Here is a 27,491-nt window from a genome sequence, read left to right as displayed (position 1 = left end):
AAAGATGACCGGAGACAATCATACAACTGAAATCGACCAAAGTCTGGACCAAGTTTTCCCAGGATTTAGCCTTGAAACCATGATAATTGGGCATGTAGAAGCCATAGGAGGTGGATACAGGCCTCCGATGACCTTGGAAGCCATTGATTTGAGAGATTTTAGGGTTGTAGCTGAGGGTGGCGGCTAGGGTTTGAGAGAGGATTGAGAGAGACGGGGGATTCAGAGGCGGCGGGGTGTGAATAATGAAGGAATTTGGGGGTCTTTTGGGCTTAATTAGGAAAGGGCCAATGTCGATCGTTGATCTAAATGATCAATGGTCAGGATTGAAAGGGTTAGGTAGGGGATCAAGGTGGGTCATTTAAATGGGTTATGGGTCGGTTTAAAAGGGGAATTGGGTCCCGGTAATTGGGTGTGAATTGGGTTCAATTGGGGTGCCAAATCAGGTTAGAATTGAAATGAAAATGGGCTAACGCGTAAATAGCCACTTTTCCCTATTTGATTTATAAAAATAGCAAAATAACTTCTGGAAATAAATTAAAGGTACTAAAATGATTAATAGTACATGATTATCAAATTAAAAATACTGGGCTTAATTATTTATAGACATAAACATAATTAAATCTAACAGAGGCTAATATTGCAATTATATGCAATTTAGCTTTAAAAATGCTAAATAAATTTATAAAAATATGTAAAAATTATCTTAGCTATATTTTAGCATAAATATGAGGATCCAATAACTGAATCACCAAAATGATTATGTTGGGGGTAATTATTGGGTTTCTCTGAATAAAATAGGGCAATAAATTGATTAAAAAAAATCTTTAAAAACGAAGGAAAAATAGTAAAATATTTGGACGTACTTATATATGCACACATATGCTATTTTGAAAGTATTTTATATTTTAGAAAATATATAGGAATAAATTGGGTATCAACATCAAGCATGATCATCACTCCATCCAAGTGAGGCATTGGAACAAAGCGATTTTTTCGCATAAAGTATGTTCCAAGGATCACCTCAAAGTCCTCCAGTGGAATCACCATCAAGTTAACTTTCCCCTTCTAGTTCCCAACAGACATAGTAGCATTGTATGCCATACCCATAATGGCTTGGGCTTTCGCATTCACAATCTTCATGTAGGAGGGACACTTACTCACATTCAACCCATACATTTCCACCAATTTCGCCGAGACAAAGGTGTGAGTAGCGCCAATATCTACCATTGCTATCACGCCCTTTTCTCCAATTTTCATTTCAATGTGCATCAGCAAAGAGTGAAGGTTCGTCTCGTCGTTTGTACCATTAAGCAACGAAATGACATTCAGCAATTGCAAAGGATTTACCAAGGCAACAGCAACTTCTTTACCTTATCCATCCCGATTATTTTATATAGCAAGCAAAGCATTAACCTGTTCCCGATTTAGACAGTTTTTGGCAATGTGAGGTCTGCCGCAAGTCCAACAACCATCGCCCTTTGGCAATGCCTTTGTTTCTAGCAGGTCCGTGAACAATAGACTTGCCCTTTCCACGATTTCTTTTCGAACTTCCTTCCTCCATTCCCCTTTCTTCTCCACCTTTTTCTTAGGTTTTGAAGTAGAAGGAATTTCAGTAAGACACCGTGTACTGCAGTAATCCACCAATGAATCCGCTGCAGCAATCGCACTCGGGAGATCCTTCACGTTCTGTCTCTTGAGTTCGTTCTGCGCCCACGCTTGCAATCCAGAAATAAAATTATGCAATTTGTCATCCTCCGACATGTTCTGTATATCCAGCATCAAGGAAGTGAATTCCTTAATATAATCACCAATTGTTCCAGTTTGCCGCAGACGTTTCAAGCGATCCCTAGCAAGCCAAGATACGTTGCTAGGTAAGAACTGGTCCTTCATTTCTTTCGGAGTTTCTCCCACATATCGATCTTGGGTTTGCCCGCACTTTCATCGTCGGCCATGTGAGTCCTCCACCATAATTTAGCATCTCCCGTTAGGTACATGCTTGTAATTGTGACTTTTTCCCCGTTTGGAACCTTGGCAACAACGAAATATTATTCCATATCCCATAGAAAGTTCTTCAGTTCTTTTGCACTACACGCTCCATCAAACGCCTTCGGTTCAGGGATCTTTACCTTAGAACGTTCTTCACTGCCTTGGCCAGGAGCAGCCAATGCCCTTCGAAGAACAGTAATTTCCAAGTTTAGAGTTTCGATCTCCTTCTTCAGATCTACAACTTGAACATTCGTGGCCTCACACATTTTTTGAATACCTTCACGAAACTGATCCATTCCATCCTTTAGACAATAGATCTCAGTAATTAGATCAGCTAGATCTAAAGGATCATCAGTCACACCAATCAGCGCCTCCAACCGTTGCACACGATCACGCAAGTCTGAATTGGATCCACCAGCCATGGTTCCAATTCACGAGCAAAGCTCTAATACCAGTTGTTACAAGGCCAATTTTTCCCAACCAGCACTGCACGGCAGCATCCTGACTCTCAAGCCACTCAGCCTTACTTTTTTTGCACACAGTTTGACACTTAAAATTATTTTAGACTTATAAAATGTAAGCAACACATAGTAGTACGGGTAAAATCTAACCTTTATTCTATTCTCGCAGAATATACAAAGGACACTCAGTTGGAAGTCTTACATATGCTTACTTGCCTTAAACCAATGAAATACAACAATATAAAGGGGGCTGCCTATGAGAGATTACAAGGGGCAGTTACACAATGTACTTGGCACATGCCAAGCCTAAAAACAAGCATAAAGACTTAGCCACGTTTTTGAATTCATCTTCCCACGAAATGAACTCCTCTTCAGCACTTTGGCCAACTACAACATGTGCATTGCACATGGCTTAAACTTCTACAGCACATGCACATCACACTTATTCATAGTCACATGACTTGCGCATTTGTTCCACAATTTTGCCCACACTTTGCCTTCTGCTTGCCTTGTCTTGTCTTTGGACCATGCCTCGCCCATAAGCTCATGAAAACGTCTTGTCACAACCTTTGTCGTCCCACTGTTCCGCACGCATGCCTTAGCCAAGTGCCATGCGCCTTCGTTTGCCATATCGTCGCCCACAATCAAGGCTGTCTTGCTATCACCTAAGACACCTTGTCTAGCTGACCTACCCAAGTCCATGTACTAACTTAGGCACACTTCCAGCTCCGCACATTGCTTGCCAATACCAGCACGAACCTATGCCAAGGGGCAATGTACAAGCCTTGGACATTGGTTCTAACCGGAAGATACTTAGCCCTATCCACTCATTTTTGGGTTGTTAGCCCAACCAACAAAGACCAAGCTCCTCGTCGGTCACGCCCACAATGTTCACATTACCTTGCCATCGCGCCATTGTCTTCTCTCCTTCTTCCCCCAAATCTCTTACCCGCATTGCTCTCCTCGTCATTCCGTCTTATAATAGACAACAACAACAAAATAATCGCCCCGTTAAACAACGTTGTCTTTTCGTCGAACACCTCAAGAGCAATCCCTTTACTTCACATCTTCTTGCCCGTTCCCTTTTCTCCTCCTCCTCTGTAATGGGATCCCTTTCAGCCCTCACCGAACCTCTGCCGTACCCAATTGCTCGCCGAGATGAATCTGTTGTAGATAACTATCATGGAGTTAACGTTCCTGATCCTTATAGATGGTACAATTTTGGGAAAATAATTAGAATTAGCTCAATGAACATGCTCTAACTACTTTAGCTCTCTATTTTACGGCAATTTCGTGCGAAAAGATACAATTTTTTTAACAGTAATTTTTGCTAGTGTCTTGCTTCGATAAAGTTGTGATTTGCTTTCATAAATATTGAGTTTTTAAAAAAATTTGTTTGAACCTTTCGATTAGGCTTGAGGATCCCGACTCAGAGGAGACCAAGGAGTTTGTGGAAAAGCAGGTGAATCTAACGGACTCAGTTCTCAAGACTTGTGAGACAAGAGAAAAGCTACGGGAAAAAATCACGAAATTGTACGATTTTCCAAAATATGAAGTCCCTTTTAGGGCGGGCGATAAGTACTTTTACTTCCACAATTCAGGACTTCAACCCCAAAAAGTCCTTTACGTGCAGGTCTGCAACGATTCCATTTTTAGCGGAAATAATATAGATGATTCGTTTGGCCAAACCCAATTGATTAGAATGAGGCATTAGTTGATTGACTGATTGACTGTGTCTTATTGCTTGGTGATTCTAGGATAGTTTGGACGGAGAACCAGAGGTTTTGCTTGATCCAAACACACTTAGTGAGGACGGGACAGTTGCATTGAGTATTTGCTCCATTAGTGAGGATGCTAAGTACTTGGCATATGGTATTAGTTCGAGCGGTAGTGATTGGGTGACAATCAAAGTTATGCAGGTTGATGATAAGAGCGTCAATCCTGATGTAGTCTCGTGGGTAAGTGTTCGGAAAGGTGATAAATTTTGATTATGGTGGACATATATCTTTGCTTGGAGTTCTTTATTTGTCATTATGGGTGTAATTGTTTTCCTCACAGGTTAAGTTCTCTGATGCTAGCTGGACCCATGATAGCAAAGGGTTTTTCTATAGCCGTTATCCAGCGCCAAAGTGAGTACTGAAAGTTATATTCTCGTTACAAATCTGTTTCATATACAAGTTGTGGTTTGAGAATCATGAAGTTTCTGTATCATCTGATCTATTTCTGAGGGAAAAAAAAAAACAAAAAACCTATATCATCTGATCTGATGTAAAGTAATCTGCTGGCTAATTTTCCGATACGTTGAAAAGGTTTGGTGTAATATGTATTGTGCTACTATCTGCTGGCATGTCATCATTGTAATGGTACAAATATCCAAACAGAACCTTAAATATGTTTCATAGTAAAGGTATAAACTATGTTGGGCGGACTCTCCAAAATTCTGCCGCACCTGTGTCGGGTCTCCAAAAATGCACTACTTTTGGAGGATCCGACACGCACCCGGCAACATTTTCGGAGAGTCCGAGCGACATTGGGTATAAATATGTAATAGTAACGGCATAACACTTCCATTATTTTGTGTGACTCTAAGTTTTGGAGTGTGTCTTGCTTCTTAGTGATGGAGAAAGTTTGGATGCTGGGACAGAGACACATGCCAATCTGAACCATGAAGTGTATTATCATCGCTTGGGTACTGATCAGTCCGATGATATATTGTGCTGGAAAGATCCTGAAAATCCGAAGTGTACACGATCAGCTTCGGTAACAGAAGATGGAAAGGTTTACTATGAATCTCCCTAATCTGTTGCATAATTATTGCTGTATGAGAACTATGAATTTTCAAATTTTAATGTTATATATCAATATTTTGTTTTCTTCCTAACCCCTGGAAAAATAGACATGGGTCTGGGGAAGATAAAGATGTATCAAGAATTACCAGGAACAGGGATACATTGATAAGGATCACTCTCGCAGATGTAATGTGCTTCTTGCTAAATTTTCTGGGGTGAACAGCCATGTTGTTGTTTTGACTATAGTATAAGTGTCGTACTTACCATGTAATGAAATTTATGCTACGATGGTAAGGCGTGGAGTTTGGGAAAGCAGGATGATACTTAAAAGAAGAAGAAGAAAAAAGAGAGAGAAAATCCTGAGAAGGTGCTAAGAAGACATGACTCCTATGAGAACACAAAATGAGTAGTCAAAGAACTACTTTCTTAAAAGACTTTTAATCAGGATGATTGTGACACTTGGAGCACTTTTATCCCATATTAGTGATTGTAAATTGAATTAAAGTGAGGGTCATTGGATTCTTGAAAAGCAACTCCTTTTTTTGGGTTTACTTTTTGTCTTTCCTACATTGATGAAGTTCTTTTTGTTCACAGGTTTTAATTTGGTTTTGCCTTGCCTTATCCAAAAAAATAAGTTAATCTTGTTTACAATCTAACTTTACAAACTATTGTTTCTGCAGTACGTTCTCCTGTATACCTATGAAAACTGTGATCCAGTCAACAAAGTTTATTACTGCGATTTATCTGCACTTCCTGATGGGATTGAAGGTTATAAAGGGAGAAATGAGTTGCTACCCTTTATCAAGCTTGTTGATAACTTTGATGCCTCTTATGACTGTGTTGCAAATGATGGCACTGCTTTCACTTTCCGGACCAATAAGGATGCTCCCAAGTATAAGTTAGTCAGAGTAGATCTGAAGGAACCCGATTCGTGGTCTGATATCATCCGAGAGGATGAAAAGGATGTACTTGAATCAGCTGTCGCTGTCAATGACAATCAACTGGTTGTCAGTTATCTGAGTGATGTGAAAAATGTTTTGCAGTTGAGAGATTTGAAAGCAGGAGTATTGCTTCATCATTTACCCATTGATATAGGCACAGTGTCTGGAATTTCTGCTCGCCGCAAAGACAGCACCATTTTTATTGGATTTACAAACTTCCTAATCCCTGGAATTATATATGAGTGTGATCTCAAAGCTGAGGTTCCGAATCTGAAAGTATTTCGAGAAACTGTTGTCCCTGGGTTTGATCATACCGAGTTTCAAGTTAATCAGGTGAATGGGGCTTTTTGTCACAATTATGCTTGTGTAGTTTTTTTTTCCTGATAAGTAATTATGCTTGTGTAGTTTATTTTTTATAATACTTGGAACTTGTGTCTTTTGACCTTTTCTCCCTATTAGTGTATAGTCCTGGTGTAGTAGACGCTTCTACTCAGGTTTTACAAATGAGAAGTCTGTGCATGTTTTTTCCCATTGAATCAACGCAATTTTCCAAATTTGTTTAACCTGAAATATCTAAGCTAAACTAGGAGATTTACACTTACATGCACACTCATTCAGCTCCTGTAGAATAGGAAAATTACAGATTATTAGTTCCGAATTATGATCTTTTCCTTTTCTTTTAAAATTAATTTTTTCTGCAACATACTTTCCTGCATCTCTTTGCCGCACTCCAATTCGCTTGGTGTAGTCAGCTACCCTTATTCTTCTTGGCAGAAGACAAATACCTGGACTTTTTCCAAATCTGTAAAGGGTCAATTCTTGTCATAGAATCTGTGTGAGCATGTCTACCCATTTTGAGACAAGGAATTCTGCTGGGCATAGCAGTCGACTGATGAATTCCTCTACTTTTGGTTTTCAACTACTTACTCTAAGAGTGTACCGAGGCAAATGCAACTTAGTGAAACAAAGCTTTTTACAGATTGGTTCTATTTTCTTTTTGCTTCTCACTAATGAACATCAGAGCAAAAGCCATATAAACACACAAAAGTAAACAGGAACTTTATTACTCTTTTCTTCTGGAAAAATGATGTCTTGTCTCTTTGGTCAACTATCTTTGTCTTATGTCTCCTTTTCTTTCATGGTTGGGGTCTACTTTTGCAGGTTTTTGTGCCCAGTAAAGACGGTGTCAAGATCCCTATGTTCATAGTCGCTGGAAAGGATATTTCCTTGGATGGATCACACCCTTGTTTATTATATGGATATGGAGGATTCAATATTAGCATTACTCCATACTTCTCCGTCGGTCGTGTTGTAATTGCAAAGCATTTAGGTGTTGTGTTCTGCATTGCAAATATTCGTGGCGGCGGGGAATATGGAGAAGATTGGCATAAAGCTGGCTCCCTTTCCAAAAAGCAAAATTGCTTTGACGACTTCATATCTGCTGCTGAGTATCTTGTGACAGCTGGTTACACTCAGCCAGAGAAGTTGTGCATCGAAGGTGGAAGCAATGGTGGGCTTCTTGTTGGAGCCTGCATCAATCAGGTACTTAAACTGTTTCCTCAATATCGCTATCTTATTCTGCTGCATTCTAGTGTTGATGAATCAGTGGTTGACTGTGGAAGCTTCATAATTGCAGAGACCTGATCTCTTTGGCTGTGCTCTTGCGCATGTTGGTGTTATGGATATGCTTAGATTTCACAAGTTTACTATAGGTAGTGTGCTGTAGACTGAGTTCTCATCTTCAATGATACATATTGGTTTTGGTCATTTGCTCTTTACAACTTATATTCTCTTCCTCACTAGGTCATGCCTGGACTTCTGATTATGGCTGTTCAGACAAGGAAGAAGAGTTTCAGTGGCTAATCAAGTGAGTTTTGGAACTTTCACTGAAACATCCCTCGGCATACTCTTAATATGCTTTTCAATTCATGCATGTAAGAGAAAATGAAAAGAAATATGACAGCGGTTCCCGATGGTGAAAAATTGTCAGCATGGTGATAGATTGCTTTTGGAGGAATCCTTGTTTAGGCAATATTTCTCGTATTAGAGAATAAGATAAAGACATGTAGCAACTGTCCTAGTCTACCTTGTCAACTGTACATTTGATACTTTTCCTTCTCCTTCCTCCCCTTCCCTTTTCCCCCCTTTTTCATTTCTGCATCTAACGATACTCAATGTTCTGTAGATTGAGGCATTTGGCCTAGCACTTTTTTATCCTTTTTCGAGCAGCGACATTAAATTTACTTAGCCTGTCATTCCCACTCAATTGATTTCAGGTACTCACCACTCCATAATGTCAGAAGGCCATGGGAACAATCTACTGATCAAGAATCTCAATATCCGTCCACTATGCTACTGACAGCAGATCATGATGATCGAGTGGTGCCACTGCACTCGTTGAAGTTATTGGCGGTAGGTTACTAACTAGCTAAACAGAATCCTGCTTCTTCTTCTGCCTCTTCATGGACAACTATGAGCCTTTTTATTGACATTTCATCTGCATCCAGATACAATTTTTTTTCCCTACTTTTGATTGGCATGCATATTAGTTTTCAAATTAATTTTTTTCGTGGAATAGGTTTTCAGACTATAGCACTTTTAGATTGTAAATCCTTGCCTAAACAAATGGAAAGCAAGGAAAAATTAAAATAGATTCTCTTTTGTTGCCTTCACCCAGGTTCATACATGTTTTGGTTATTATATGATGACTAACCTACAAATATACAGCCACTTTTTTGTTTGGACTATTCCGCTTCTAAAATTTTCAACGTCGTACAGTTTAAAGTTATGTAAAAATATGAGTACTATATCTATTACATGATCATAATGTAATGAAAAGGTTCTCCCTGCTTCTCGTTGAGCACATTCTTTTTTGACTTCTAAAGTCTAGCCTGGACTTACAGCTTCAGAAGTTGAGGCTTGGGCTACTGGTCGAATTTGTTCTCTCTTTTGGAAAAGGATATTCACATAGGCGAGTTTCCTTCATTGACTTCCAGTTGACAAGGGACTGTTGCCAAAATTGTTTTAGAGACATGTTTCCAAAGATCATAATTCCTGCAGCTAAAATCCCAGTGCTGCTATGGTCTGTCCCTATTTATAGCCTAGATGAGGATTTCATTATCTGTTTACTTTCTCAGAACTAAACTTGTCTCTTTATATGAAACATACATTTAATGAACCTGTGTGATCCATAGTTAAGCAGTTAGAGAATTTCATATGTTTGTTCGTGAAGGTTCATTACTGCTAATTTCTATGTGATTTATATCTTGTCTTCTTGTTGTTGTAAATTGAACCATTTTGCTAATTGTGATGTCTTCTTTAGACCATGCAATATGTCCTATGCACAAGCTTGGAGAAGAGTCCGCAGACCAATCCCATCATTGGTAGGATCGATCGCAAGGCTGGTCATGGAGCTGGACGACCAACACAAAAAGTGGTAAGTTTCTCACTAGTTATCGTTCTGGGCCGCTTCAGTTACATTCACACTATTGAATGTAATACCTGTATTGCAGATTGATGAAGCTGCAGACAAATATGCCTTCATGGCTAAGGTCTTGGGTGCATCTTGGGTTGAGTAGATGAAGTTGATGCCAAGCATTACTAAATCGTAAATTAAGAAGATGGTGAATGGTGAATTTACATGTGGTCATAATTTGGCTGCAATTTCCAGATAAAGTATCTGTTTCCAATTCAGAGTTCTCAGAAATGAATCAGGCTCTCATCATTGACTATCTTTTCGGATTCCTATGACGTGAAGGTGCACAAGAAGGTTAAAACAAAGATGAACATATTTTCAGTTTTGAATACATTCTTGGCCAATTTTTGAAGCCCATCCATACCCTCATACGAGATTATGATATATGGAATCTTTAATTCATGGCCCTCCTTCAACCTTCAACCTTCAACCATCCTATAGTTTTGCCCCTCATGCATTGGTTCCCATGTGTATGAAAATGGTCAGCATAATGATGGTTTCTCTTGATGGATATCATGCATTTTAGCTATTCTGAGAAAACTGATGTAAATGTTGCGACATTTATTTTAATTTCAATTGGAGAAAATATTCTTGTCAAATGGAACTTGATTTCTTTTGACAACCAACTGCTTTTTTTGTTGGTAATTAAAAAAATTTATTTACCGAATAGCTTTACGGAGCAGTAAGAAGAAAAAAGAAGACAGGGAAACAAAATTGAAGGGTAAAAATTCCGCATCTCAATTTTCAGTATTGCATACTCCCTCCGTTTCACTTCATGTGGCAACATTACTATTTGGGGAGTTTACGAAGTTGGTCTTTGGTCATGTTTTTCTTAAATATTTTTAAATTATAAATTATTGTGACTTATAATACTTTTTATATTTTGAATATGTAAATTTTATATAATAAAGTTAAAGAATATATGTTTTATTTCACTTTCAAAATTAAGAACTTTGACTTTCGTACTCAAAAATCGTGCCATATAAAGCAAACTGGGGGAGTAATAAATATGCCATATTCTCCACTACACTCCTTTGAACTAATCTATCCTTCGTGTATAATTTGTCATGTGCTGCCATGGTAGATTATACACAAATTAGAAGAGTATATTCTCAAGTGAGCCATTTTACAGGACTTTTAGTATGATTTCCTCTTAATTTTATAACAAATTATCTGTCATTCATTAGAGTAATCTATTATTTTCTATATAAAAATGAAACTCCTAACTAAAAAGAAAATAAAAGGAGAGATTTTGGAGACTTGGAGTACTTGAATTCTTACTACATGTTGGAAAATCAGAATAATAGAAAACAACAAAAATGGTCGCTTATGTTTGGAGAAAAGCTCAAAATAGTCTCTTAAATAATACCCTGCACAATTTTATCCTTTAACTCAGCCAAAATATGAGCATTTTTAGTATTCATGGAGTCTTTGCAATTTCCGTTCTCTCCTCGGGGTAAGGGTAAGATCTGCGTACACATTACCCATTAATGGGATTTTACTGGATTGTTGTTGTTGTTGTTTGCAATTTCTGTTCTATACGATCTAATTCTAGTGTTTGATGCAGTTTTTTAAGGTACAATTTCTGTTATTTTTAGTCTATTTATACTATCTAGTGCAGTTTTTCTGTTTGTACTTGAAGGTACTTTCTTAATGGTTATGGTTAAATCTGTTTTTCATATTTTTTGTTAAATAGTTGAAGGAGATTAAAAGTGCTCACTTTTTGTAATTTTAAAGGATCAAAATTGCTTAGGAGTATATTTAAAGGACCATGTTAAACATATTCCAAAACATACGGTACCATTTTCGTCATTTTCCATCGGAACAACCTCAACTAACTTTACTACAGGTCTTTCATCCTTTCTTCCTCCTTTCTCTGTAAGCAAATTCCTTTCAATTTCCTTTCGGTCGTCGGCGGTGGACTAGTCGCCGGCGCGATCAGCTCCTCAAAAACTCCGTCAAATTGATCGGAGCAAATGTGACTTACAGAAACACAATCAGAAACTCAACTATATTTGATAGATTGAGAAAGAGAAATAGAGAAAGAGGGAGAAGGGTGAGAGGAAGAGGATGATTACGAGATCGAATTTGGCGGAGCAGCTGAGAGAGTATCAGATTAGATCCAAACATGATTGGGCTTCCGTCTCTTTCTTCTCCTCCACCTTCTCTAATCTCACTTCTTCTTCTAGGTATTGCATCACATCCTTTTTTTATTTTCTATTCAGTTCCACTTTAGGGTTTATCCCTTTCAATTAATGTCTCACTTGTTGGATTTTCCTGTCTCTTTCTGGGCATCGTTACATCAACTACGGACTTTTTAGATCATCCTTTTTCAGTCTGAATTACGAGATGCTCGTGGCTATTTGATTTAGAAACTTTTATCACTTAGAATTTTTTAAAGGCATTTTTAGTTGGTCTAGAGTTTTGTATATATAGAGAACCTAACCCCTGTGTTAGAAGTCTAATTGTTGAGTATCGGAAAGAAATGAACTTGAAAGTGCAAAACGGATATAGAGAATTCATATAACCGGCTCTAGCTAGTTTGAGATTGAGGTGTCCTATTGTTGTTGTTGTCATTTGGCCTTTATTCTTGTAATTAAACCAAATTGGGCTTATAAGCCAGAAAGATTAAATTTTTATACTTGTAAAGTGAAGATTTTGCGTGTCAATGTTCTCATGAAGGTATAGTTTGACTTGGCATGAAGCGTCAGAAAGAAAATGTAGACCTGTAGAACTTGTGGGCGTAAACATGCTATAGTGTTTTTGCGTCTATAAAAGCTTCTCATTTAGGATTAAATGAGAAGTTAAGTTTAAAGTTAATTGTTGCCAAATATAGAAACATGTCATTCGTTTGGAAGGTCTAATTAGGAAATTGTGCCAAACAAATTGGAATGGAGGAGTAATATCTTTATGGCTAAGAATGGCAGCTTTTGAATGAGATGGATTATATTGATTTGGAAATGCCTATGTGTACAATCTGTCAGCAACTTGGTCATTGAGTGGAATTGTTCACTTTAAACATTTTATGTCATTGAATGCTAATTATGAAATCCCGATGTAATTTGGAATGTTGGTTAAGTTCTTAACTACCCCTTTTCCTTCTTTACTCACCAGTATACCGAGTAGAGATTCTATACCAATTAATTTTTGCATAGCTAAAGGGAAAGCAAGGTGAGATCCCATATGCTAGACATATCAGCACTATGGGAAGATGTACTGTCTAAAGAAATTGTCCGTTCATCTCTACATGATCATATCACCTTTGTTCTCCAAGAGTTGAAACAAAGTATGTGCTATGTGTCTTCCACTTCTCATCCTCAATATTCTCAATATGTCAACTTTCAACACCCTAGAATAGCCACAATAACATATGCAGAGTATGACCTTTCTGTATTCTAGCAATCAAATAAGTACAGTTTAAAGGCACAAAGTAACCAACTTTGAGAAGGATAAAAAGGAGTTTCTAAAACTTCTTAAGCACTTTACTTGTAGATGAGCACAGTACCGTTTCTAAAGCTGCCCATTGTAGTTGGACTAAAACTGCACTAGTTATGCATACTATAAGGACTATTAGTGCTCCATATAATAGAACATGGATAATTTGGGTTCAAACCCTAAACATAAGAGAATATTTTGGGATTTTTCTCTCCCCACAGTGATTACTGAGTTCCAGTTGTATCCATGTAAACACGTCTACATCCCTGTTATGCTCCCCCTTAGCAGGTATTGTAACCATGTTTCGAACGACAAGATGTTTTGCTTCCCAACTGCACATCCACCTAGTAATTCTGTTGCTATTCCTATTGAGGTTGTATATGAAGTGAGGACGAGTAGTTTCTCTCTTGGACTTTGAATTTTTTTTTTTTTTTTTAAATTATAATACTGGAGATGTAAGGCTGCGTACAATAGACCCTTGTGGTCCGGCCCTTCCCCGCACCCCGCGCATACAGGAGCTTAGTGCACTGGGCTGCCCTCTAAGTTCCCCTCATGTTGATTTGTGTTGACTTCCACCCAACAATGACAAAAACAACTACTACTACACTTTGTTCCCAACTAATTGGGCTACTGTATGAATTTCTGTTATCCAATTTGCTCTATTTGGTTCTTTTCTATTCCACTACTTAATTTAGAGAAATTAGGACTTCTCTAAAATTGGTATACTCTATTAGATGCCAATTGATCATCTTTCCAAAGGAAGCTTGTATTGGATCTTAATAGGGTTTTCCCTTCCAAGAGGTCTGAAACTCTTCTTTGTACACGAGGGAGATTTTTATGATAGAAAAGAAGCGTGATTGAACTCGCATAATAATATTTATGGGGAAAAAATCCTCTAGGAATCCATTCTTAAGCAGAAGAAGATAGAAACATCTCACATTCATATAGGACTTGATCTTCCCCCAAGCTTTTAGTTTGATCCTTTGGACGAGGGGAAAAGCTTAGGATTCCAAGACTGGGTTTTTCTTTTTGACAGATTTCTTGAAAGACAAGTAAAATCACTAGAGCCCATATGGAGGCTACAAATGCTGGACTGGTAAAAATGTTTGAAATAGACCTCCTTTACGATATTGTCGTCACTCACAATGAGCTAGATAAAGACATGAATGAATTGGATCCTTGCTGCTTGTTCCTAGAGCTACTTAGAATTTGTGAACTGACACCTTTTGCTACTGATGAACTAGTGCAGTGCCTGCCGGTTCACCTTAGGACTAACGATTGATTTCCTTAACAGTTGTAATGTATAAGTATTATCTTTTACAACATAACATTATATTTGTTGAATGTATAAATTCATTGCATGAGAAGCAGTTTTGTTCATCTTCTCTCTTGAGTTCTATTCTCTATTCATATTTTTCACTTCTGGCAGTAATTTTCAAATTGCCTTGTCTTGTGCCTTCTGTCCACCTTATTTATTTTCCTATTCTGTTGATGCAGGGTGGATGTTGTCATCTTTGTGATATGGGAACTAGTTATTTTAGCATTTCTGGTTTTCTCTGCCGTTTCATTGTACTTCAGGCATCTAAAGCTTGCTTTCATCTTAGTATGTGTCACCTTGCTATTGCTTTTATGCATGAAAATCACAAAGCAAGTTAGGTCGGCCCGTAAAAAGAAGCGAAGGATGCTTCTTCCATTGTCGATGTAGAGACGTAGGAAGGTAGTGTTTTTCTACTACAAGCGAACAATTCTTTTTTCATGTAAATTACGAAAAATCTTGATCACTAATTTGGTCCTCTTTTTTTTTCTTTTTTTTCTTTTTTTAAATTTAAACATGATATGGAAGAAGAAACAAGCTGACTAAATGGTAAAATGTTGGGGTAGTTTCACTTCATGATGGTTCTCTTGTCCTATACGTTGGCACTGAGGCCCATTGAAATTTCTTCTTGTAGGTTTATCCTCTGTTGTCAAATTTCCCTGTACCTTTTATTTATATCTAACTCTATTCAGCCACCAATTTTAGGGAATCTTCATCTAATTGATCAGATGCAAGAAGTTTGGTATTCAAATTAGTATGTTGCTTGATCGTTTTTGGACTGTTGCTATATATGCACGATGATATTTGTTTTTTAAGGTATTTTTTTCCATCAAAGCTTGTTTGCTTATGTTCCTAGATGTTGTCATAGTGCTAGCCTTAGTTTGTCTATTGTTATTTGTCTCTGGTTATGAGGTTTACTTTGTAATTGGTGGGTAGTTATTATCTTTTGTCTTGAATTGAACATTCTTTACTTGACTATCCGTTATTATCTTTTGTCTGGAAAATAGTTTACTTGACTATCTTCTTGATTTAAACGAACGGCTAACTACTTTTAAGGAGAAGCAAAGTTACACTTTTCTGTCTGCACAAAAATAATGCACAATGTTTGTTGTGCCTTTTACTTTCTAAATCTGCTAATTAAAGATTGATGCAACATATCTGGTACCTTTGACTAGTTAATGTCTTTCACCTGCAGTTGGATACTGTTAAGATGCTGCTGCTCCATTTATATGTTGTCTGCATAGCAGTGTTTTTTCTTTTTAGTTCTATAAGTCTATTTGCCAAGATGATGACTCTACCATTCAAGAAATCACAGTAATAATACTCGAAGATTGAAGGTAGAACATAGAGCTCTAAAACCCATTTATGAATTAAAAAAAGGACAGCTCGGTGCACAAGGCATTTCACAGTCAAGTAGCAGGGTCCCTGGATAAAACCCATTTATGTATATTATCAATAAACTTCAACTTACTATAATTAGAAGGCCAAATCCTAAATTTAAAGTTTGGACGTTGCAAGCTTTATTAGATCCTTCCCAGGTGTCTTGTTCTTGGGGATTGAACCCACAAATGCAAACTTCTCTATCCTCTTGCATGGAGACACCTACAGACAAAAAAGAAAAGGTTAGTTAACATCGGCTATATGAATCAATTATATCCATTACGCTGATTAAAGTCAGTGTCAACCTATTGCAACCCTCCTCCTATATTCGGACTTGAGAATGGCTATGATTTTTGCATAGGCTGAAGTAAGTACCTTATCAAGTAAATTGTACATTATCATTGGACCAACAGACTCAATATGAAAGCAGAGCTGTGTGCCAAAAAAGAATGAAAAATTTCATTATCCCCTTACTTGATAACTCTTATACTTGATCACCTCCTTCAGCCTATCAATCACAAAAATGAAACCATCCTCATCAATGTAGGCAGAGATCTTCAATTCTTAACCATCCATCTGAATCCGTTATGGAGGTAGTTGCTTCTTCATTACTGAAGTAACCTGTTTGCAGTGACCAATAAGTCCATTAATGTATATTCCAGCAATAGGGGCGGAGCCAGAATGTGAGATGCGGGTTCGGCAAACCCTGTAGCTTTTGTTCAAACCCTATATTTGTCTTAAGAATATATATATATATATATATAAATTATTAATTTAGAATCCAGTAATTCAAAAGGATTACAATTCCGAACCCACAAGTGTAAAATCCAGACTCCGCCTCTGCCAGCAAAAAGAAAAGTTCAATGCAAGAAACGTACTGCATGAAAGTGCTAGAAAAGCACGAACTGTTTCCAACATGTCCTGCAGAAGACTGTCAATCGATATCATCCTTGGGAGTTTATAAGTAGTTCAGCAGCAACAATAAGATAAGAGAAATAGTATGTTTTAGCAGATATAGATCTCTAAATTTAGCTTACAACAATGATCAAGTTACAAATGACCCTAATCTTTTGGAAGCACATTGACCAGATCCAACTTTTCAGTGAAAGGTCCGTCTTTTTTGAATTTTTTTATTAGAATGATAGAATTTTTCAATCACTTTCGGAACATTGATTGAATCAACTCCATTCCTTAGGCTTGTGCCACAATCCGAGAGAAACTATTACATGTCCAAACTCCAAAAGGATTCTAAGCCTCATCCTACCAACATGCAGGGGACTATGCTAATGAGCCCCTTTTACATGAACAAACTGGTTCCAAAATGTTTGATCAATTGAGCCAACTTATTTTAGACTCCAAGGTCTGTCTTGGAAACAATTACTCCTTCCGGTCCTTTTTAATTGTCTTATTTTTCTTTTATACGTCTCTTAAGAAACAATTAATAAGAGAGTTCTTTTACTACTATACCCTTATTTAATACTTTTCACTTTTAAGTTTCTATACTATGTAGTCAATGATTTTACTTTCAAGCATTTTTGATGCTACGGCCAAAATGAAAAAAGAAAAAGCAATTAAATTGTTGGAAAACTAATTTAAAGTTGTAATAGGAAATTGAAAGTGTTTAGGATTTGATATTTTCAAGTTTATTCAATACATGTCTAAATAAGATTTGTAGTCAGAATTATATAGAAATAGGTTTTCATATTTCTAGTTGAAATAGGTGTCATACTATTGTAAATATGGGTATTAGTAGCTTATTTTAATGAGCGGAGGAGAAATATATTGTAGATACTTTTAGAGATTATAATGAAAAAAAATTCCTTCATAATTATATTTGTTATGAATATTATTTTATTTAGGGAGAATTACACCCCTTGTCACTTGGTACAACAACCCATCAGAAAATGGCCCAAATTTGGAGCCCTTACCCAGTGTAGCCCAGGTTGTACATAACCTGAAAATTACTTTTCATCAGTTAGCCCACCTTTTTTTTCTTCGCTCTTCTTCTTCTTCTTCCCATGTTACGCCTTTGCACAGTGCAACCCAAAAATTTTCTACCATTGTTTTTCTCCTTCAATTCTTCTTCCAGATTCAAAGATGGTAATCTCTTATGAAGTGCATTATTATGTAATTTTGTCACTTATGGTTCAAAGATTCGATTTCAGAAAATTGGATTTTTCGATTTGTTAGTTGTTTGGAATGGGTGTTGTCCCAATTGATTTGAATTATCAACAGGAGTTCAAAACTTAAATTTCAAGTGATTTGGAGTAGATTTATGCTGGATTTGAGTTAAATTTCAAAAGATGCCCAAGGAAGAAAAAGAACTAATGAAGCTCCATTGATAGGATTTATTTGTATAATAATGTATAATATTGTATAAATAGTATATAAAGTGTATAAACACCTCTTATACACTATTTTATACAAGGTTGATACATTATTTACAGGTATTTGGTGAATTTCTCACATTTTCTTCTTCTTCTTCCCCTTCTTCTTCTCATTCTTCTTATACACCTATATACATAGTGTATCACGAATATTTTTACTACTGTGATTATACATCTTTATACACTTTTATACAACTATATACATAATGTACCTCTTTGTATAAAAGTGTATAACATTATATAAAAGTGTATAAGCATCTATGATGAACTTTTTGTACGATTTTCACTTGCAATTCTTGTATAAAACTAGTCCAATTCTCCAGCAAATAACTTCAAACTTTGTATACAACCTACTTGGACTATTTCTAATAAGTTCAAACAATACCCACTCCAAATTTCTTACAAAATCATAATCGAAATTTAAGAAGATTAGCATTGAACGAGATGAGATTTTAGGTTTCTCGCGTCTGTTTGCGTTTTGCAGTTGTGATAGGTATGTATAAACTTGAGGAAAAAAGAGAATAAAAACTCACGGATATTTCACGCCTAAAGATACACAAAATAAGAAAACAAAAAGAAACAATTTGGAGAAATATTGATTATGGAGAAGGCATGAATGAGTGTTGACCGAGTGTCTCGATCAATGGTTACACCAAAAATAGGGAACTGATTTTCGTTTTCATTTTTTGTTTGCATATGATACTCTTTTATTAATTAAATTAAATATTTATGGGTGAAAAATGAGGAGAGAGCTATAATAGGGTAGGTAGGTGATGAAAAAAAAGATGAGGTTGTTATAGTCAGAGGGAATGGTAAAAGAAAAGGTCTTATTGATATTTGGCTACACATTTGCAAATTTATAACTGGGCTAAAATAGTGCAATGTCTGCTTATGAAGTGCATTATTGTGTAATTTTGTCATAAATTATCTCTGGCTAGGATTTGCCCCAAATCTTCTTATTCAATTAGTTTAACAAAAAAATGCCTAATACTTTTTAGTCAAACAACTCCATACTAATAGCTTGTTTGGCCAAGCTTTTTTTTGGGCCAAAAATGCTTTTTTTGGCCAAAAGCACTTTTGGCCAAAAATTGAGGTGTTTGGCCAAGCTTTTGGAAGGAAAAAAGTGTTTTTGAGGAGAAGCAGAAGCAGTTTTGGAGAAACAGAAAAAAGTAGCTTCTTGTAGACAATAAATTGCGTCGAGAAAATAAAATCAAGACCGAAAATATTGCAACAATTGTAGTATTTTATTTCGAATTTTGAGTGTTACAATCTCTATGAATCCTCTAATTCTTCTTTCCAATAGTAAATAAATTCAAGGGCCTTTGAGCTTGATCTTGAATCTATATTTGTTTCCACGAACGATGATCTTGTTCTTGAGCTTGAGCTTGATTGCTTGAACTTGACCTTGATTCGTTCTTCGCTCTTCGTTCTTGAGCTTGAACTTGATTTCTTGAGCTTGAACTTGAAGCTTGAAACTTGTAGAGAAATTTGCAGCGTTTGATCCACGAGCTCTTTCTTGCTTCTTGTTATAACTTCTGGTGTCTTTTCTGAGTTAAGAAGACCCCTATTTATAGTTGTGGAAGGGAAGAGTTATGATAAGAACAAACTCTTTCTGACCAATCAAATTGAAGTGTGACATGGCCGCATTTGATTGGCCAGAACATGTCACTTGCACACGTGGTACGGTTTCATTGGCCTTTTAGTGTGACTTGGCATGCCTTGTCATTTTGACACGTGTCATGATCCTATTGGTTCATCCGTTTGACTTGGCGCGCCACGTCATTTGACACGTGGCACCAAACTGGGCCTCTAGGAAGATGTCATCTTGGCTTTAATGAAGTGGACTCATCACTTTAGCCCAATTAAATGGGCTAGCCCAATGGATTAAGACTTAATTATTTAATCCATGTGTATCGGATTTATATAATTAATCCAATCATATTAGCCCATAATATTTATTTGGACTAGTATATTTAACATATAATCCAAATTATTTATTGAATTTGAATCCAATAAATTTTACATGCTTACAAATGCCCCATACTTCAAGACTTGTGGAATACTAATCTTCGAAGACTAGTCTTGAATTACATAATTTCTCTTTCACTTTGTCTATCTAGTGACATGTTGCTTAATTTGAGTGTTTGGCAGCACGCAAAAATGTTGCAAGGCCACTAGTATTTGAGTTGTCTATGTAAGACAATGATTTGTTTACTAGCTACTTTAGCATGTTGTATTCTTTTCTCCACTATATTAATATCTCGTATATAAAATATCCAATCAATTCCCAAACAGATCCTCCTACATCTATATATAAACGCTGGTTTATCAAGAATACGCAAGAAAAGCACTTCGAATTGTTGATTAATCGTCAGAGATGGCTTAGAACCAACAGTTCATTATCTAATGGATCTTTCCGTATTCCCTCCTGAACTTACATCCTTATTTTGAGGAAACGAACTGCTTATTGAATTTGTCAAAAGACGAACATTCACGGCGGAATCCAGTGTCGTTAAAGAATTCCATACTTATCTAAATTAATCTTAAATTAGAACCTTTTCTGGATTAGCACTTCTAACACGTGTACACTCAGAGCAACTTCCCACTACTTAATTAGACTTCTACTTGGATTGTAGAACACACAGTATTATTATCATATCAAATCACCACATCCCAATTCATGTGGGAAACTAAATGTCGAAGCCGCCTCTACTAGCCAAATCCTTGTAGGAAACAATGTGCAGCAATGTCCCACATCGAAGGTAACTTTTCAACACTATGTTAGAAAAGCCTATATAAACTCATGCGTTCATGCTTGTTGAAAATCAGTTCGTAGTATTTGCAAGCCTTTTGAGTTTATTTTTGTAGACTCAGAAGCATTAACGCGAAGGTAATTTCTTCTTCTTTTCTTGTGCTTTTCTTGTTTTGTTGTCTTTTTTTTCTTTCTTTTTTTGTAGGTCAAGCGAGAAAGATATGTTCTTGTTCAACAAGATGATCCACGCATGAAGAAGGCGGTCTTAAGGTGTGAGGGGATGGGTACTTATCCTTGCCCAATTATCGGAGGGATTACTTTCATGGCCCGATTCTTGGAGAGATTACTCTCAATGTGGCCCAATTCTTGGAGAGATTACTCTCAAAATGGCTCGATTCTTGGAGAGATTACTCTCAATGTGACCCAATTCTTGGAGATATTACTCTCAAAATGGCCCGATTCTTGGAGAGATTACTCTCAAAATGGCCCGGTTCTTGGAGAGATTACTCTCAAAATGGCTCAATTATCGGTGAGGCCAACTTAAGGTGCAAAGGGACTCATATGTCCACCTTAAGATTGGAAAGTTATAGTTCCTTTTAAGGACAAACCCACGAAGAGGCCAACTTAAGGTGCAAAGGGACTTATATGTCCACCTTAAGATTGGAAAGTTATAAAGCTTCAACTTGAAGACGACATCGACTTGAACACTTGGAAAACTTTGAAGATTTGGCGGACTTTGCAGACTTCAACTCGAAGATTCGGAGGGCTTAAACAATTCAACTTTAAGATCGGCGAATTTGAAGACTGAAACTTGAAGACCGACGAACTTAAAGACTTCAACTTTGAGACCTGGAGGGCCTAAATATTTCAACTTGAAGATCAGCGAATTTGAAGACTTCAACTTGTAGACCGACGGACTTGAAGACTTCAACTTTGAGACTTGGATGGCCTAAATACTTCAACTTGAAGATCGGCGAGTTTGAAGACTTCTACTTGTAGACCGACGGACTTGAAGACTTCAACTTTGAGACTTCGAAGGCCTAAATATTTCAACTTGAAGATTGGCGAATTTGAAGACTTAAACTTGAAGACCGACGGACTTGAAGACTTCAACTTTGAGACTTGGAGGGCCTAAATATTTCAACTTGAAGATCGGTGAATTTGAAGACTTCAACTTGTAGACCGACGGACTTGAAAACTTCAACTTTGAGACTTGGAGGGCCTAAATATTTCAACTTGAAGATCGGCGAATTTGAAGACTTCAACTTGTAGACCGACGGACTTGAAGATATCAATTTACCATGGACGGTTGCCCCTTTTATATCAAATGAGATCAAAGTTCAATAAGAGGATGACATTTCAGCTTGATTTTGCATTCCTCGGACATCAATTGGGGCAATATGTATCTTTTGAACTTATGCGACTGAACATAGAATGAAACTCTAAGCTGCCTACGTACCTCGGCGAAGAGGATCAAGTCATACCGTAGTTCAGACTGAGTAGACTTTTTTTTTACGTCCTAACTTTTGCCTAGGCCGCCTCTTTCGAAATTTTCAACCTAGCGAACTTTTTTTTTTGGGCCGTACATAGTTTATACTCTTGCGGGCCAGGAGTGTAGCAACTTGCAATTTAGGCTCGTACGTCGAGGAGCGTCATGACTTGCAGTTTAGGCTCGTACGTCGAGGAGCATCATGACTTGCAGTTTAGGCTCGTACGTCGAGGAGCGTCATGACTTGCAGTTTAGGCTCGTACGTCGAGGAGCGTCATGACTTGCAACTTCATGGATAATACTTCTTAAAAAACTTGCCGTTGATAGGGNACTTGAACACTTAGCCTCTTATTAAAGAAGCTACCATCATTCCATCAAAGACATCAATTTGATATGGAGGACCTACCCACATTGACCCATCAAGTCAAGATAGAGAGTTCAACGAAAGAATACATGTACACCTAATTTTCAAGTGTCAATCAAGTGAATATATTCCATCATACCCCATTTGAATAATGCCTTGGGTAATACGTATTTTTGAACTCATATGACTGAACTTAGAATGAAACTCTAAGCTGCCTACATACCTCGGTGAAGAGGATCAAGTCATTCCCGTAGTTCGAAATGGGTGAGTTTAGTATTTTTTTTTTTGCGTCTTAACTTTTGCCTAGGCCGCCTCTTTCGAGGTTTTCAACCTAGCGGACTTGTTTTTTTTGATGTCCTAACTTTTTCCTAAGCCGCCTCTTTCGAGGTTTTCAACCTAGCGGACTTTTTTTTTTGGACCGTGCACAGTTTATACTCTTGCGGGCCAGGAGTATAGCAACATGCAGCTTAGGTTCGTGCGTTATGGAGCGTCATGACTTGCAGTTTAGGCTCGTACGTCGAGGAGCGTCATGACTTGCAGTTTAGGCTCGTACGTCGAGGAGCGTCATGACTTGCAACTTCATGGATAATACTTCTTAAAAAACTTGCCGTTGATAGGGCCGATTCTCATACCATCTGCATCAACCAGCTTGTAAACCCCACTTGAATAAGCTTCTTGTACGACATATGGCCCATCCCATTTTGAAGTGAACTTCCCTACAGGTTTATGGGAAGTAATTATGGGTCTTCGTACGGCAAGGACTTGATCTCCTACTTGAAAGGATCTCGGACGAACTCTTTTATTGAAGGCGCGAGATAATCGAGCTTGATAATATTCAAGACTCTGTTGAGCTTCCAATCTCTTTTCATCAAGAGCTTCCAACTCTGCTAACTGAAGTCGAGCATTTTCTTCATCAGTGATCCCTTCTTGAATAGCCAGTCGTAACGAAGGTATTTGACGCTCAAGTGGCAAGACGGCTTCGACTCCATAAACGAGTGAATAAGGAGTCGCCTCTGTTGGAGTGCGGTGAGTCGTCCTATATGCCCATAGAGCTTCTTCCACACGGTCATTCCAATCTCGTTTGGATTTGGAGACGACTTTCTTTAACAAGTTGCATAGAGTCATGTTGAATGCCTCAGCTAGACCATTGGCGGCAGCATTGTACATCGAAGAGTTACGTTGCTTGAAGCCAAAGAGATCACAAATCTTGTTCATCAGCCTATTGTCAAATCGCTTTCCATTATCCGTTATTATGTAACGAGGAATGCCAAAGCGATAAATAATGTTTCCTCGGATGAAACTTGCAACATTTTCCTTTTTTACTTCCTTAAGAGCAACAGCTTCAGCCCATTTTGAGAAGTAGTCAGTTGCAGCCAAGATGTATAGATGCCCGCCCGAGGACTTTGGTAGTGGTCCAACAACATCCAATCCCCAAGCGTCAAACGGCCAGGATGCAACAGTCGGGTGCAATACCTCAGGAGGTTGATGAATAAAATTCGCATGGAATTGACAAGCCTTGCATCTTCGAGCGTAGTCCAAGCAATCTTTTACCATCGTTGGCCAATAATATCCCATCCTTTTTATATGGAAGTGGAGCTTTGGTCCAGACTGGTGTGACCCACATACCCCAGAATGTGCCTCTTGCAAAGCTTGGAGAGCTTCTTCTTCTCCTAGGCATCGTAAGAGTACTCCCTCGAACGACCTTCTGTATAGAGTATCCTTGTAGTAAAGGAAGCGAGGTGCACGACGACGGATTTCAGTCCTTCTCCTCGGATTTTCTGGAAGTATCCCATAGCATAAGTAGTCGATAATGGGTTGTCGCCATTCTTCTTTCTCAACTTCAGAAACAGCAACAAGATGCTTGAGTTCGTTTTCTTCACCTTCAACCTCATTTGGCGGCGGTACTACCCATTTTTGGCAGACGGTAACTTGCGCTTGGTCAGGCAGGGCTAATGATGAAGCTAGAGCAGCTAAAGCATCAGCCTTCTTATTTTCTTTCCTTGGCACATGCTGAATAGTCACATCACGAGCCACCCCATCAACTTTTTTGCGTAATCATGATATGGGCGTAGTTCAGGCTTCTTGACCTCGTAACTACCCAAAAGCTGATTGACCACTAATTGGGAGTCACCAAAGACTTGTCAATTGCAATTGCTTCATATCAACGGCCATTTCAAGCCCAAGTATTAATGCTTGATACTCAGCAACATTGTTGGAACAGACTTGTGCCAAGGTGAAGGAGTAAGGCAAGACTTCACCTTGGGGAGTGACAAATACTACGCCAGCCCCGGCTCCCCCACGATGCGCAGCACCATCAAAGTACATCTTCCATGGAGGTTGAATTTCAACGACCATTGCGTCCTCATCAGGTAGTTCATCAGTTAGCTCCCAGTCATCAGGTATCGAATGATCTTCCAAGAAGTCTGCCAATGCTTGTCCCTTTACAGCCTTTTGAGGGATGTACAAAATCTCGAATTGTTGAAATTGGAGGTACCATCTCGCTAGTCGATCACTAGAACNNATCATACCTAGATTAACCTGTCTATAGGGCTTTCATTTTAATTTTCTGCATATTAGGTATCATGATTTAAGGATATAACCCAGCAGCATGTTAAAATCAGTGACATACAGAAATCATGTCTATAGGGGTCCATAAGTATAATCCTGTTCGTTTCTGCACATGCAATGTTGGGTATCATTTCTATAAGGACCTAAAATCAGTAACGCCATAGAAGTCATGCCTATAAGAATTCCGAATCATTCGTCTTAAAATAGTGTTGCTTTGCTATACTTCTGAATCAGTAATAGATATCATGTTCATAGGATCTCGCTCAAACACTTAGGCAAGCCTTAGGTGATAACGACCGATAAAAACTGATTTCGCCTTTGTTAATTAATAACTGACACAATCAGTAGGCAAGTCTGATTCTGACTTCCTATCTGAGCCATGTATCAAACTAGTCTGCCTCAGCAATCTCCTCTCCTTTGTCTTTAATATTTTTTTTTCAGACCTAAGCAGTATGTGTAAGACATGCTATTTTATGTGTTTGTTTTGAGGAGGTATACCTGAGCCTTTGTTTGCTTATATGTTACCCAAACCTGCAGTATGTGTTTTGTATGTCGCCTTGGAATTTTTACCTTTGAAACTTCAAATAAGCCTAATATCCCTCCCTTTTAGGATTAGTAGTCCTAAGTGCCTCCGGGACTGATAGGATTGGGACGGGTAATAGCATGCAATAAGTAATCGAGACCAATCCGCGCTTTAATACCTTAACGGAGTGGGAAGGGTAGATATGGATATGATGACCACGCAAATGTCACGTGTAGCCCCTCATTGAGGAGTGATTACCGGACATTGTGTGGGGTGATCCATATTTTTAATAAATCTAGGACCCCCTTTCCTTTATTCCTTATTTTAGTATTTTAACTCCTTATTTAAAAAGTCAGCTCTTTGATTGTTCTTTCAAATTTGTTTACTTTCAAACCATTGTGCGTTGAAATCCCCTCTTATTTGAGCCTTTATCTGCTTATATGTTAATTGCACCCCAATTCACAATAACTGTCTGGCCGGGAACCACACTAGTGGACTCTGAGGGGTGCCTAACACCTTCCCCTTAGAATAATTTCAAGCCCTTACCCAATCTCTGGTTATTCAAACAAACTTAGAGTTAAATCTCTATTGGTGTCCTAATGCACCTTAATCATTAGGTGGCGACTCTTCAAATGCAAAACCCAGTTCCCAAAAGGAACGAGTTGTCCCTCCAAATGTCAAAAACCCGATTTCGCAAGAAAAAGGGGGGGCGACAGGATGGCGACTCTGCTGGGGATATTTAGGCTTTTACCATTTCAGACTATTATTGTGAATTTATGCTCCTTTATGTGCAGTTACTTGCTTAATTCCTTACTGCATTCAATTCCCTTTTCAATTGCGCAACTGACTTGTCTTTTGTTTCTTCCTTTTCTGCTTTCCTTTACTACTGCTTTAAATTATGAAAACTGTTGTATTTACTGCTTTCTTAACGTGCAAATACGTGACAACATGTCTTTAATTATTGCATAATCATGCTCAAATCATATTCCACTCGTGCCAAACAAATACCATTGCAACGCTTATAATGAGTGGTTGTGCTCTTCCAATATTATCACCCCCTAAATCCGAAAAAGGCATATTTGCGGTAAAACCAGTCGATCAACGGTGTAGTCGACGGTTCCGTGCCTTTCCCCCTTGAGTTGTCCGCTCAAGGGTACCAGTCTAAAACCCCATAGAAACCTTACTCTATTCAACTGTGCATGCATCATGGTCAAACCTAGCCGATTCAGTTATGTTGTCCGCATAATGACCCTTTCAGATGGCCTTGTCCAAAGTCCACTGGGTTTTCCTAAAACCCAAAAGGACATCATCACGTTCTGTGCATTTATTTGGAGAACTAAATGCTTTTATGCCAATTGTTGATAGTAAATAGTCGAGTCCGGTGGAGGTAAGGGTCTAACCCTTCTGTCTTGCAGATAATGAGGCATGAAATCCCCAGATTCGGCATGGTTACCAACATCCACCCAAGACTGCTAGGCTGGTGGAAAGATCTTCATTCCAGTGACCACACTCTCGTCCGAAAATATCTAGGGAATCTGCCTTCCCTCCTGGAGGTTCAACCCAACAACAAAATCATAGAAGCTGCCACATTGTTTTGGGATTGTGAAAGGGCCGTGTTCTGCTTTG

General features: G+C 38.0%; 2 protein-coding genes and 1 long non-coding RNA gene across 4 annotated transcripts; 2 read left to right on the top strand and 1 right to left on the bottom strand.

Moving 5' to 3' along the window:
- The first annotated feature begins 3,282 nt into the window (after nt 1–3,282).
- On the top strand, nt 3,283–10,278 carry LOC109214284 (prolyl endopeptidase-like). The gene is made up of 12 exons (XM_019378184.1): nt 3,283–3,660; nt 3,861–4,080; nt 4,205–4,405; nt 4,506–4,576; nt 5,063–5,225; nt 5,917–6,510; nt 7,339–7,719; nt 7,814–7,889; nt 7,981–8,044; nt 8,454–8,589; nt 9,500–9,613; nt 9,690–10,278. Exons 1-12 carry the CDS (start codon nt 3,335–3,337, stop codon nt 9,753–9,755), a joined length of 2,412 nt encoding a protein of 803 aa, XP_019233729.1. The 5' UTR covers nt 3,283–3,334; the 3' UTR covers nt 9,756–10,278.
- A 1,189-nt stretch (nt 10,279–11,467) lies between these two features.
- On the top strand, nt 11,468–15,236 carry LOC109214287. 2 transcript variants are annotated; one of them, XM_019378189.1, is made up of 3 exons: nt 11,468–11,841; nt 14,585–14,804; nt 14,934–15,236. In XM_019378189.1, the coding sequence occupies exons 1-2, from the start codon at nt 11,723–11,725 to the stop codon at nt 14,790–14,792; spliced, it is 327 nt and encodes a 108-aa protein (XP_019233734.1). In that variant the 5' UTR covers nt 11,468–11,722; the 3' UTR covers nt 14,793–14,804; nt 14,934–15,236. The 2 variants fall into 2 exon arrangements, with proteins under 2 accessions (XP_019233734.1, XP_019233733.1); XM_019378188.1 differs by having other exon boundaries at nt 11,469–11,841; nt 14,585–15,236.
- Nucleotides 15,237–15,832: 596 nt separating this feature from the next.
- LOC109214283 lies at nt 15,833–16,769 on the bottom strand. Its single transcript, XR_002066148.1, has 3 exons — nt 16,661–16,769; nt 16,257–16,403; nt 15,833–16,004 (listed from the first exon to the last, which is right to left on the bottom strand). It is a non-coding gene; the product is annotated as an uncharacterized LOC109214283 (long non-coding RNA).
- Nucleotides 16,770–27,491: the final 10,722 nt, after the last annotated feature.

Source organism: Nicotiana attenuata, unplaced genomic scaffold, assembly GCF_001879085.1.
Source record: "Nicotiana attenuata strain UT unplaced genomic scaffold, NIATTr2, whole genome shotgun sequence".
In the NCBI taxonomy this organism is placed as follows: Eukaryota; Viridiplantae; Streptophyta; class Magnoliopsida; order Solanales; family Solanaceae; genus Nicotiana; species Nicotiana attenuata.
This window is presented reverse-complemented; position numbering and strand designations above follow the sequence as displayed.